At 36.1% G+C, this 12,958-nt stretch overlaps 1 protein-coding gene across 6 annotated transcripts in view; it reads right to left on the minus strand.

Moving 5' to 3' along the window:
• atxn2 (ataxin 2) overlaps positions 1–10,461 on the minus strand; it is a 30,460-nt gene extending 19,999 nt beyond the window's left edge. For all 6 annotated transcript variants that reach the window (XM_073839800.1, XM_073839798.1, XM_073839797.1 and 3 more), the window contains exons 1-9: positions 9,976–10,461; positions 8,100–8,133; positions 7,830–7,889; positions 7,611–7,682; positions 6,967–7,117; positions 3,653–3,667; positions 1,808–1,932; positions 1,631–1,722; positions 1,332–1,520 (exon numbers count right to left, since the gene is read on the minus strand). In XM_073839800.1, the coding sequence (XP_073695901.1) occupies positions 1,332–1,520; positions 1,631–1,722; positions 1,808–1,932; positions 3,653–3,667; positions 6,967–7,117; positions 7,611–7,682; positions 7,830–7,889; positions 8,100–8,133; positions 9,976–10,094 (857 nt within the window). In that variant the 5' untranslated portion in view covers positions 10,095–10,461. The remainder of the gene's footprint in view (positions 1–1,331; positions 1,521–1,630; positions 1,723–1,807; positions 1,933–3,652; positions 3,668–6,966; positions 7,118–7,610; positions 7,683–7,829; positions 7,890–8,099; positions 8,134–9,975) is intronic.
• Positions 10,462–12,958: the final 2,497 nt, after the last annotated feature.

Raw genomic sequence — 12,958 nt, forward strand, 5'->3', positions numbered from 1 at the left:
AAGTAAACAGAAGTAAGAGGAAAACTAATTGAGCAATACTCTTTGAACGGAATATGGCAAAAAAAAAATCTAGCATTCTAGCAAGTGTGGTCACATTAGCCAAAGGTCAATTTTCTATTGTCAACAGTGTAGATGTATGAAGCACAGCTCCGAAAGTCACTACAGAAATCACTTTCAGACTAAGCAGCTTTCTGTTGGTCAACACTGTGAACACAATGTGAAATCTGGGGGGAAGTGGAAGTCTTTTTTTCCTTTTTTTATCTTTTGCCCTGAAGTTGCCATTTATGTGGTTTCCTATTGAAATGGCTCAATTTCGTCTGCAAAATTTGCAGAACAACAATAAATGCAACCACATGTTAAGACATTTGTTGCTTATGCCTGCGTTGATCAAGACCAAAGAAGGAAATATAACTGTTGCGCAGAGGTTTATTTGAGCAGATAAATAACAAGCTGTAATCCTAAACCAGCGATAGTTTTGCATTTTTCCGGGACATTAAATACAGTTGAGGTCAGAAGTTTACATACACCTTGCAGAATCTGCAAAATGTTAATTATATAATCAAAATAAGAGGGATCATACAAAATGCATGGAGAAAATATTAGTTGAATTCATAAAAAAAGACCCTGTTCAAGTTTACGTACACTAGATTAATACTGTGTTGTTACCTGAATGATCCACATCTGTGTTTTGTTTTTTTTTGTTTAGTTAATAGTTGTTCATGGGGTTCATAAACGATGCATTAGCTGGGGGTAAAAACTTTTTGAATTTGAAGATCAGGGTAAATTTAACTTATTATGTATTCTAGGAAACATGTAAGTATCATCTGTAGCTTCTAAAGAGCTTCTGAATATATATATTTAGTTTACACCCCTGGCTCTTAAAGCATTGTGTTTCCTTCTGAAGCATCAGTGAGCATTTGAACATTCTGTAATAGTTACCTATGGGTCCCTCAGTTGTTCTCAGTGTAAAAAGATGGATTTCAAAATCATACAGTATTTGTTGCAAAGGGTTCAAATACACAAAGATGCTGATAAATAAAAGAATTTGTGGGACCTGAAGAATTTTTCTAAAGAATAGTGGACAGTTTAAGTGTTTGGGACAAACAAGAGACTCATGAACTATCACTAAATTTAAAAAAAAACAGTACTAAAGGTCAGTACTAAATAAAAAAATAACATGCATTTTGTATGATCCCTCTTATTTTGGTAAAACAATTAACATTTTACATATTCTGCAAAGTTTATGTAAACTTTAGACCAGAAATCTCAAAAACTGCTTACCAAACTCGTACTTAAATAACATTTTAAATCAGCAATAAAATAGTCTTCACCTGTTGAGGCTGTGAAGCTCCCGCTCTCCACGAACCACAGCAGTGTATTTCTCTTCCTCGGAGCGGTCGTCATTTTCCAGGGCCACGCGGGCCTTGTAGGTGGCACTGGCTTCAATCTCCTCCGCCAGCTGTGAAGCACGAGCCTCCCGCTTGAGGAACTCCTCAGAGTTGTCTCGCTCCAAAGGAACCCTGGAAACAAAAGGAAAAAATATGACCTAAGAAACAGATACCTAGTATTTAAATAAACTAACATACTCATCAGAAATGATTTACAATACAGCACAGATAAGTGGACTTACGTGTACGAGGACAAGCTGCTGTCATAGGTGGACTTCACACCGTATGTCTCTTCATTGTATTTAAACATCTCATCAGGATCCCAACCATTTGACTAAGGGAAAAAAATGTGATTACTGTTTCACCTCATATCACACCATACCTTCTGCCTCAGCCTGATTTGTTGACTGTCATCTCACCAGATCAGTGTCAAGAGATTCCATGCTGCCTGAGATGTGCTGCTCCCCTCCATCCCAGGGTTCCAGATCCTTCTCTTTGTGATCTCCATTCAGACGGGCACTTACTGCACTGTCTGTGAAGTTATCTTTGCCACACACCAACACACAAGATGAACAACTGGATTCATATCACTTGTATCATGGTGATGCAAAAGCAGTGCACACAGATGTTAATGGAAGCAACATAAAACAGATGAAAATGTATGATATGGGGGACATAATATAGTGGAAAAGGACAGAAATGACAGAAAATAGACAGAAATGGTGGTGCAGCGGCGGGGATCTCACGTTTAGTCATAACATAACAATCGTGTATCTGAGCTCACTGCATTACAAACAGATTTCAAAGGCCATGTTTTCAGAAAAAAAGGTGGAGCTGTATTTATGTTCTTACATGCTGTTCTGTTTTCAGTTGAAGAATTACTTCTTGTACAATAACCAGAAAACTAATGAGTGATTCCTCTCTCAAAGCAGACAGGAAACATTGGTCCCTTTAGAGTAAAATCATTGCTAATAGTTAATTAAATCCTGATGCTCAAACTAAAGGTGCGGTTAGATTTTCTGAATTTTCACAGGCAAAACCCAATCATTTCGGAATTTTGCATGAGGGCGAAAGACTTATGTCCAACAGAAAGATGCTTGTTTTGAAATAACTTCTGTATTCGGTGTGTTATATTTTATGTAACTACATTGTACCACTACAAAATAAACATGGCCTGAAACACTAATTACAAAGTGAGATTTCTGAGAACATGGCCTTCACCAGAATAAGTCAGAGGTTAAGGGTCACAAAGAACTCAAGAGGAAACAGTAATACAAAAGAATTAGGAAAGAATCAGTTCATGTGGGTTTGTTAAACTGGCATGACGCCATGCATTTCAATCAATAGTTTTGAAGAATTAATAAATAAGGTCTCATTTCATTTCACTGATTTCAAATTTCAAAAACTAGAGTGGAGTTTCATGGCAGCATGATTTACTTTATTGCAGTTAAACTGTTCTTGCACTGGATTTAACTGTTCATCTTGTTTTCAGTAAATTATATTTTACAAAAGAAAAGAAGAAAAGCATGCAGAGATCAAAATGAAACAACCTCCCACCAAGATTTATCATGAAATGAAACAGGGCTCTAATATAACATCATAAGGTTAATTATGTAATGACAAATCAAAATGTTACAGTAGCTACTTGCAGCCAGCTTTGAGTGGGTTCAGCACTTGTGTGCTGCTTGTTTGGCTTTTGTTATGATGATGGCAATTGCCATTTTATGTTCACATGAACTAGCTGATCATTTTTGTATCTGTGCCAGTTCTGTAGACACCCTGTATTTTCTGGTGCTAAGGTTTTGAAGTGAAGTGCTGCAAAGCACAAACTTTCTCTAAAGGCTACCTCTAATTGAACACTAAAATGTTTCTTTTTGTAGGTACTTGACAAAAGAGGTGATTGGGAGACCTTTAAAAAGAGCTTTCTAAGAGAAATTGCATCAATGCACTTATATCAAATATTCATATAGCTGGCTAATCTGTGTTGGACACAAAAAGCACATAGGAAGCTAGTACAGTGCTTTATTGAGAGGATAATGCAAAAACAACATTTTCTGACATAAGTGTTGTGTTATTAATAAAATTCTAGATTGATCCGGCATGATTCCTGATCAAGCAAGATTACAACAACAAATAACAAAAGCATTTTTGTGTCAAAATGCCCGCAAGGCATGCACCATTCACCTACTCAAAGAATGCCACAAGCAACTGAAAGATTTTGCATAGAAATAACACTGGTAAAAGAAGAGGATGAGTTGCATTACCTGCATCTGATGAGACTAGACACATTTAAGAGGAAAGAGACAGAATAAAAAAAAAAAAAGGGATCAGTTTTGGAAAGTCATTTACGAGATTCATCTACTGCATTTTTACATCTACAGTGATAGAGACGGGTTGACAGGATGGATTATATGGAAGGAGCAGTGGAGATAATATATACACTTCAAATTTAATGCAAGTTGCAAACGCTGTTTTTAAGAAAAGGATAAAAAGCTACCACACAGGAGTATGTCTGGAATGATAATTTCTTAAGTGTGTTTTGCATTGCTGATGTATGTAGTAGCATTATAAATATTTTGCAACTACTGATTTGCATCTTGTCTTTGATCCATTAAAATGTCATCCTTTTTCCTAACAACACACTTTGAACTCCTATCAAATAAACATCTTATTCAGCAGCCATGAAAACATAATTGCAGAAGTACAGCAGGCACTGTCCATAATGATGTTTTTCATGGTCTGCATTGTCACTGCAAGGCTCAGAGATCTGATTGCGTAACACTGACCACATTTACATGCACATCACAGAGTACATTTATGGTTTTGGTTAAGCTTTTACTCCATGCATCGCAAACACCTACAGGGTTCCTACACATTTTTTAAATCAGCTTTAAGGCTTTTAAAGAAATGTTTAAGACCTGAATAAATAAAAAGGAATACTGTGCGCTAGGGGTGTGCATTATTGAAAATGTTTTCAGGGATTTTGTTGATAACAATAATTAGGTAACATTTTGCTGTGTGTTTTTGAATGCATTTACACTGCATGCACAATTGAGTATTTATTCATATAATTAAATATGAAGTCATTCTTTTTTAATTATTTAACACACATTTAAACATAAATCTAAGACCACCAGTAAGTGGCAGCAAGTCTGAAGTCTTAATAAGCGAGCGGAGTGAAAATTGACCCAACCAATTTGTTCAACAGCTGATACATTCAAAACAAGCAAGTAATTGTTTTTATAAATGGGTCATTGAATTAAACAAAATCTTCAAAAAGTCGATTCATTCAGTAATGAAGCACTGTTTTGTGTTATTACACTATTGTGCCTAAACCTCAACATGAACATTGTTTATTGAACTGTTGTATAAAATCAGTATCACATTTGCAATATTTGGGAAAAGCACTCTTGCTCGTGTGATTTTACACTATATCACTACATCACATGATATAAATAGAAGACAAATACTCATGGGGGTGCAAAAATTTTTTTTTGTTAATGATGATTTTAATCAAACAGAAAAGAAAGAAAACTTAACAACCTTACTTTGTTAGAAACTTGTATTATTCAATAAAATTTAAGACCGCCATTCAAAACGAAATGCCTAGCAGCAAAAACACACATTTATAAGACATTTTAATGTCCCTAAAGAAGTTTTAAAGGAGTCATGAACTGAGAAATCAAAATTTCTTTGATCTTTTGACATATAAGATGTTATGTAGTATAAAAACATCCTGCAAGTTTCAGAACTCAAAACGTTCTTGTTAGTCTAAAAACAGCTTATACTGAAGCCAGTCGAAGACAACAAGACGCTGTGCAGTGCCAAGTTCTGGAAAAACAGTCTTTGCATAGCCTTCCTTCGTACCCCAACGTTAGGAAAGAATGGAGGGACTTTATTTTAAATGACGTTCCAGACCGCATCAGTAAGAACTTAATTCTTTGTTCATTTTACCGCGGATTCGTTTACAAACAAGGCACAATTCGACGAAGGATTTTCAGAAAGATTAAAACTAGAAGACAATGCTGTTATCTCTACATTATTTCCGACAGTAATGCCTGTTTTTACTATGTGACCACTATTGCTTTGTTTGTTAAATAGATCGGTTGATATGAGCATTTATACATTTTTAATATAAAGCACAGCCATCTATGAAGGATGTAGGCTGTCAAACACACAAGTGTTAGCAGTGGGTGTTTCCTTCTGAGTCTACAATCCATGTCTATTCAAAAACGAAGGTTCTGATTGGGGGGGGGGGGGGGGGGGGGGCTAAAACAGGACAGAACATAGCCTATTACTTCTAAATTATGAAATTTATTGAGATAAATGTCTTGATAACATTATAGTGGACCTCAGAGAACAGTACAAAATAAAAAACAGGCAGTTCATGACCCCTTTTAAATTCCACATTTTTCTATGACATGTGGAAACCCTGTATGACGCAGAAAGAGCTTATGGTGAATTCAACTTTTTGTGTAAGGATTTATATTCGTATAAAGGTTTAAATTTAAAAAAAAAGAGAGAAAACATCTCCTTGCTGTAATATTGTGTGTTTGGTGGCTAGACATTAAAAAATATAACAGGATATTCTCTTACAGTAAACATTAATTACATGAAATTGGAAGAATTGGATCCAATGGCCAGATATTGAACATGTATCAGATTAAAAACCAAAAACGGACCAAATCGTTATATAATATCTGATTCAATGTGTTTGTTTATACGAGTGTAACAAAATCCGATCTGCAGCTGACACTGCAAAAAAACAAATTTGAATTGTTGACAGTGTAAATACAGACACAGTTGCTTTGCATTTAGTGTAAATAGTTTCAATGGATATTACACCCGTTTGGCTCATATGACCCAATAATGAAACGATATGTCTGAATAATTATAAAGCCCGTCATAGATAATAAAAATTACTTGTGTTAAACTAAAAAATATATATACTGAATTATGCCAATGAACTGGTACTGAGCTGTTGCCAAAAATTAGAAAATTCCTTGAAAAACTTCAGCAATCATGGGATGTAACTAGTGGGTCGTACATTACAGGATTATTTTATCCAAATTACTGTAATAATAGCCAGGAGATCATAGAGAAAGAATTGCACAAGCACATTTGTTCTGTTCCTTGTACTTATATCCACAGGCTAGTACAATACACAGAGCAAGTAAAAAGGTTTGCTTTTTAAATTTCTGACCAGTCTTATCAATCGTCTATATATAATGCAGTCCTCTAAATATACATTACCCTATGTGCAGTAAAATATAACAGATTGCTCCAGTTTCAAAAATAAAATAAAAAAACATCTTGACTTTATCTGTTCTGGTGGTTGACGCCAACTCAAAGCACCAAAAGTCACTTTGCAACGTGTAGAATTACACAAGACTCTAAAGACATTAAGATGTTTGTTGTGATGTCTGTAAATGGATCGGTTTTACTGTTATTTGTGTTTATAGAGGAATTGCATTGCCAGTTTATACCTCCGCAGCATCTAAACTACATCTTTTCAAAGTGTATACCTGTAAACGAACCACTAAAGCAAGGACTAACATTTATTTGACAAGGGTCTCACCTTTCTTGGCATAGTTGAGGTCCACATCTTTGAAATGAACTACCACTACATCTGAGGACTTGAAGATGATGCTCTCCACAATATCCTCACGGCGAGGGCCCACATTAGGCTCAACACTCTTCCTGTGTGCAGCATCCAGGACAATGTCACACTATAGATGTACATAGAAGAACAAAAGTCAATATATATTTTGCTGCTGAGGCTACGTTTACACGAGTGCGTTTTTGTTTTAAAAAGCATACCTTTTGCTATGGTTATGCCTGTCATTTACACTACTCTGCTGTTTTCTCCCCTCAAAAATGGAGACTTGCAAAAACGCTGCAGCCCCCGTTTAAGTTTGAAAACTCTGGGGTTGTGTATCAGTGTAAATGGACCAAAACTGAGATTTTTTAAAACGATAGCATGGCTGCCCGTATTCACTCTGCGTATCCTTGATGATCGTGTAAACAACAGAATCCTGTTCATTAAGAATGTTCATGTAACATGCGTTTTCAATTGTGTAGTGTGGACAGATATCATTTCTGAAAAGCAGTGAAAACACCAGCGTAGACGAGGTCGGTTTTATTTTATAAATGCAGTTTTAAAACGAAAACGCACTAGTGTAAACAGGGCCTAAGTGATTTAAATGAAACTCTTCTCCTTACCTCTGGGCCATAGGTCTTAAAAACTCCTTCATAGATCAGCCCATTTTTAACCTTAAGTTCACATTTGGTTCCCTGTTGAAGTGGTGAAGCACAAAACCAAATTTCAGTAAGATTGTATTGGTTTTATTTTCTCCAAGAGAATAATGAAATAAAAACCGAAAAATATAACAGCTGCAATATGAACAAACAAGCATTTTATTTTAATTCTTGTGCACTCACCACAACAGAGGTCAAAACATGAACCATCCTCATGTTTGCATAAACTCCACTGAAGGCCACCTTTAAGATCATTGAAAAATAAATAAATTAAAACATTTACATTTAAATCATATACTTTCGGCAGCATTCAATAAGCTCAACAGGGGACTTTTCCATGTTTTTTTTAATTCAGATAATTTTAAATGGAGAGCGAAATTTTACACGCAAGTCAATTTAGAAAATCAATTCTATGAATAAACAAAAGAAACTGAAAGAAAAGTTACAACTCACTGCAGTGGAGGGTCCTTTGGCATTGTTGCGTCCTCTGGGGAAAGAGGAAATTGCATGATTGATAAGCTTGATAGTAGATCATTTATGTTCAAATAGATACATGGAAATGTTTGACATGCTGTAAACAGTTTTCAGAACCAAAAAACAGAGTTTTTGCCAGGAACAAGAATTCATGTGATACCGGTGGAGCTATCGATAGCACATGCACTGGCATACACCCAGAATTGCAATGACAAGGGAGTGACAGATAATCATATGCTTCATGCATTTCATTGTGCAAAGAAGCGCTTGTGAAGCTCCCAACCAACAGGCTTAGGAAAAATCATCATTTTGATGAAAAGACGTGATTCATAGTCACTGACAACATTATACCTCAAACATGCAAGAAGGAGAGCTCCTAAATTATAAAGTGTTCATCTACACATGAAGGACGAAATACCAATGAGGTCTCTAATGTGCAACAAGAATGAGTTCAGTGCACATGATCAGGGTACAAACTATCAAGTGATTCCAGTCCATTAAAATAAATTAGAGAATAAAAGCGTGTGAATGACAGTCCTTTTTCAGCAGCCAAAGTACAAATCAAATACTGCATTACAGGCTTGACTGCACCATTCCCACAGTTTCTACAAGTCATAATACTCTTGTTGTTCTATGTACACAAGAATGACATTTTTTTATTCCACCATGCAGTGTGACTATGTGATGCCTAGAAAGGCCTCTCTGCATCTCAGGCTTAGGGAATGAACATTTCCACGTACACTTATTACACAATATTATTCGTGTATCACAACATGCCCTAAAATAAAACACACTTACACAAATGTCATCTAGCAAGGACGGACTTAATACATGCAACCTCTTGGAAACGTCAAGGTTGATACAGTGGTCTGACTTTCCCATGTGAGCGCGCACCGCCTCTCTTCGGAAATGCTCGGGACTGACAAATAGTTCCAGACGTGAAACGTTCGTTTGCCAAATGGTCAGTAACGGGAAAGACGCAATTCTGACCTAGTGTCCTCGAGTTAACCAAACGCAGGAAAACCAAAACGGAAGCTGGGTTGTTCTTAATACTGACACAGGGAACTAACATGTGACTTCTCATAGGGGATGATGAATTCCCATAATACCGATTCACAGAATCTCAGAACCGTTTAAAAATCAGATGACAGCCCTTAAATAGGACAAAAGTCCAAACATGACGTATCTGTAGCCACCTTTGCATTTTGTTGGGGTTGACACAAGTCAAAGGCAAACGATGTAACGTTAGAAATAACGTGACCATCATCTAAAGAGCTCCTGATTGTATTTTGAGCTATTCCTAAATTACATTTATCAACGAACTAGACTGTCATGCGGATAAAATCAATAGATAGTAAATAAATGTTGGCTAGTTAGCTAGCTAACAATACTACGATGCATTGTATCGCTGCTGACACTTTCATTTTATCCCTAGCAAGTCATTTCTTTTACACTTACTCATAATAATACGCATAGTATAGTCGAAAACGTTACAAATGCATCTGTCTTATGGGGCAAAGCTGCCACATTCATATTTCACCGGCTAAAAGACGCAATTCATCCTGAACGTATTCACCACAGCAGACAAGCCGCCCCTCTCAAATATTCACGAACATATAGTCCGCTATCATCTGCTATTTTATAACCGCAGTGGGTTTGTACCATTAACGTGTGAATGTCTGTCCTGTGAACTTGGCCTATATCGGCCTACTTGCGCTCAATCCCGACCACTGCAACTTCACAACCTGCGTTTTTAAACTACGACACAAGTGCAGGCATGCCGCATCCCTCTGAATGTTCACGCTCATCCGTCCTCTAAATTAAAAAGCCGTTATGTTGCAGATTCGGCACTCACCTTCCTATGTTCTGCCGTCCGACGCCTCCTCCTGCTCCCCCGGTACCGGAGGCCGCAGCGGCTCCGCTGTTGCTTCCGCCGGGTTTGCGATTACCACCGGCCTGCGGCTTCATGGACATGGTGATCCCATAAACGACAGCTTGAGCAGAGTTTTCTGACTGTTTGAAAAAAACGTTGTCCACCGCGGACGAGTGCGGAATATGCTATTTGACGTGTTAGCTGACAGTTGATCTAGTGACAGCCAACGTGTAAAGCTACTCCTCCAGTTAGTCAAGTCTCCACTAACGCTGCCTGCTACTTTAGCTAGCTCTGCTGATTTATTTCCTCCTAAAGACAATTTAGCCCGTTTTGAAACCAAAGTGCGGACGATCCATATGTTTTAGATGTCAACAAAAATACCAACCCGGTAATTTCGCTTTTTTGTTATTTTAATTGCGATATTTTCAGTGATATACACAGTTCACGCGGGGCTTCAGCACTGACCGATAGACCTAAACAGTCTGAAAAGCCACAAAAAGTGGCGGAAGGATATATACACATCCCAGGAATGTGTGTACTCCTTTTCACGGTTTTATTAGTTCTAAAGAGAAATGGTCATCAGTACTTACTGTAAATATCCCTGGAACGTGATACGTTATTTACTTCATACTGGACACGAATGAATGTCGGTTTTGATGAACGCTGCTCTTATGTAGAGCGCACTATTTTCAGCAAATGCACGGATCACTTTGAACGTTCGTGCTTTGACACTAGTAGGCCAGGTGACTGGTGTAATATATACTGTTAAATTCCTTAAACACATGCAGTTATTCTGATCAGTTTATTTGTTTGATTGTTTGTTTTAAGGCGAGACAATGCAGGTGAATAGGGGAAAAAAAAAATCTAATAGTTTCACCTTACTTACCCAGTTGATTGAATACAGATAATTGAAAACATTTTTTGTATTACACGTTTTCTAAAAGGTTAGGTTTAAATATGCAAATTACACATTATTTAATGAGCTAATTTGCATACATTTCTAGTACAAAAATCTAAACACTGGATGAAGTCTGTTTTAAAATTCTTGTTAATTTTTCTTTTTGACACTTTAGAGTTAGAAATCTTTACAGAGGGAATTTTGGGTATCTCATTTTTGTCACTCCATAATTCAGAAAATACTATATTTTCACAATTTTGGGGGGAATAAAATGTTGTTTATGACCAAGCAAATTATATACAAACAAATCCCTCTGTAAAAACCTTCAGGATATAGACAGGAATAAAAATGTAAAGTTTGGTGTGTGTAAGTGCTTAAGTGGAGATTCATGGCTCAGTATAGGAGAAAACAGCCTTCAAAAATATGTACTGTAATTTGGATTTATTGACACAAGTGTCTTTTGGATGTTTTTTTTTTCCACTAGTCTGAAAAAACACTTTATGAAAAACCAAAAAGTCTAAAATCTCAAACTTGACGGGTGCATGATAAAACAGTGTTTTTGCCTGCAGTGTCTTCCCTTAATCTACATTAGTGTAGTGGTTAAAAACATTGTTATCCTCATTAAACCCAATGCCGATGATTAATTCTTTGTCTCTAAGCTTGTAGAAAAATCAAGTCATGAGAAATATATAATGTTTTAAAGAGGTCTTTTCTACTCACAAGCCTGCTTTTATTTGGTTCAAAGTACATCAAAATTTTGAAAAATTTTTACAATTCAAAAAACTGTTTTCTATTTAAGTCCATTTTAAAATTCCTGTGATCAAAGCTAAATTTTCAGCATCATTACTCCAGTCTTCAGTGTCACGTGATGTTTCAGAAATCATTCTAATATTCTGAATTGCTGTTCAAGAAACATTTTTTTTTATTATCATCATCAACATTTCTTCTGAACTTTCTATTCATTAAAGAAACTTGAAAAAATTAAGCTAAGCTGTTTTCAACAATAATAATAAATGTTTTTTGAGCAGCAAATCAGAATGATAGAATGATTACTAAAGGATTGTGTGACTGGAGTAATGGTGCTAAAAATTCAGCTTTCAAATCACAGAAATAAATTACAATTTAAAGTGTATTCAAATAAAAAAATAGTTACTGTTTTTGCTGTACTTTTGATTAAATAAATGTGAGCAGAAGAGACTTTTAAAAACATTAAAAATCTGTTCAAAAACATTTGACTGGTAGTGTATTTATTCACTCATTTCAGACAAGAAGTTGGTTATACATTCCTGATTGGTACATTTTGTGAAGAACCACACACACACACACACACACACACACACACACACACACACACACACACACACACACACACACACACACACACACACACACACACATGTTGGGTTTACATGTTTTATGGGGACATTCCATAGGCGTAATGGTTTTCATACTGTACAAATCGTATTTTTTATCGCCCTACACCTAAACCTAGCCCTCACAGGAAATTGTGCACACTTTTACTTCCTCAAAAAAACTCATTGTGCTTGATTTATAAGCCTGTTTCTTCATGGGGACCTGAGAAATGTCCCCACAAGGTCAAAATTTACTGGTATTACTATCCTTGTGGGGACATTTGGTCCCCATAACGTGATGAATACCAGGTACACACACACACAAAGATACATTTGATAGGGAAGAAGCACACTCATAATAAACTGAATACTACAAGACGGAAAAAAAAAAAAAACAGGAAACCAGGACTACTTTATCAACTTTTTAAATATTAATACAAAATACACCTCAGCAAAGGTTTCAAATTATACAAGTTATAAATATTTCATTTATGCAAGTGCTTGTTTACTAGCAGTGAAACTCTAACAATGGTTTTAGATATTTATATATTTTTTTATAAATTGCCATAAGTCGTAATCTGAATACCTGTTAAACATGGGAATAAAATAAAACCACATTGGCATACATACAGGTAAATATCAGCTGGTATGCAGTTAGGATTTTTAAAATGAAAGGTTTTGCTGTGTTGTTACCATTCATTCATTCATTCATTCA

The sequence above is a fragment of the Garra rufa genome, chromosome 5 (genome assembly GCF_049309525.1).
Source record: "Garra rufa chromosome 5, GarRuf1.0, whole genome shotgun sequence".
Classification (NCBI taxonomy): domain Eukaryota; kingdom Metazoa; phylum Chordata; class Actinopteri; order Cypriniformes; family Cyprinidae; genus Garra; species Garra rufa.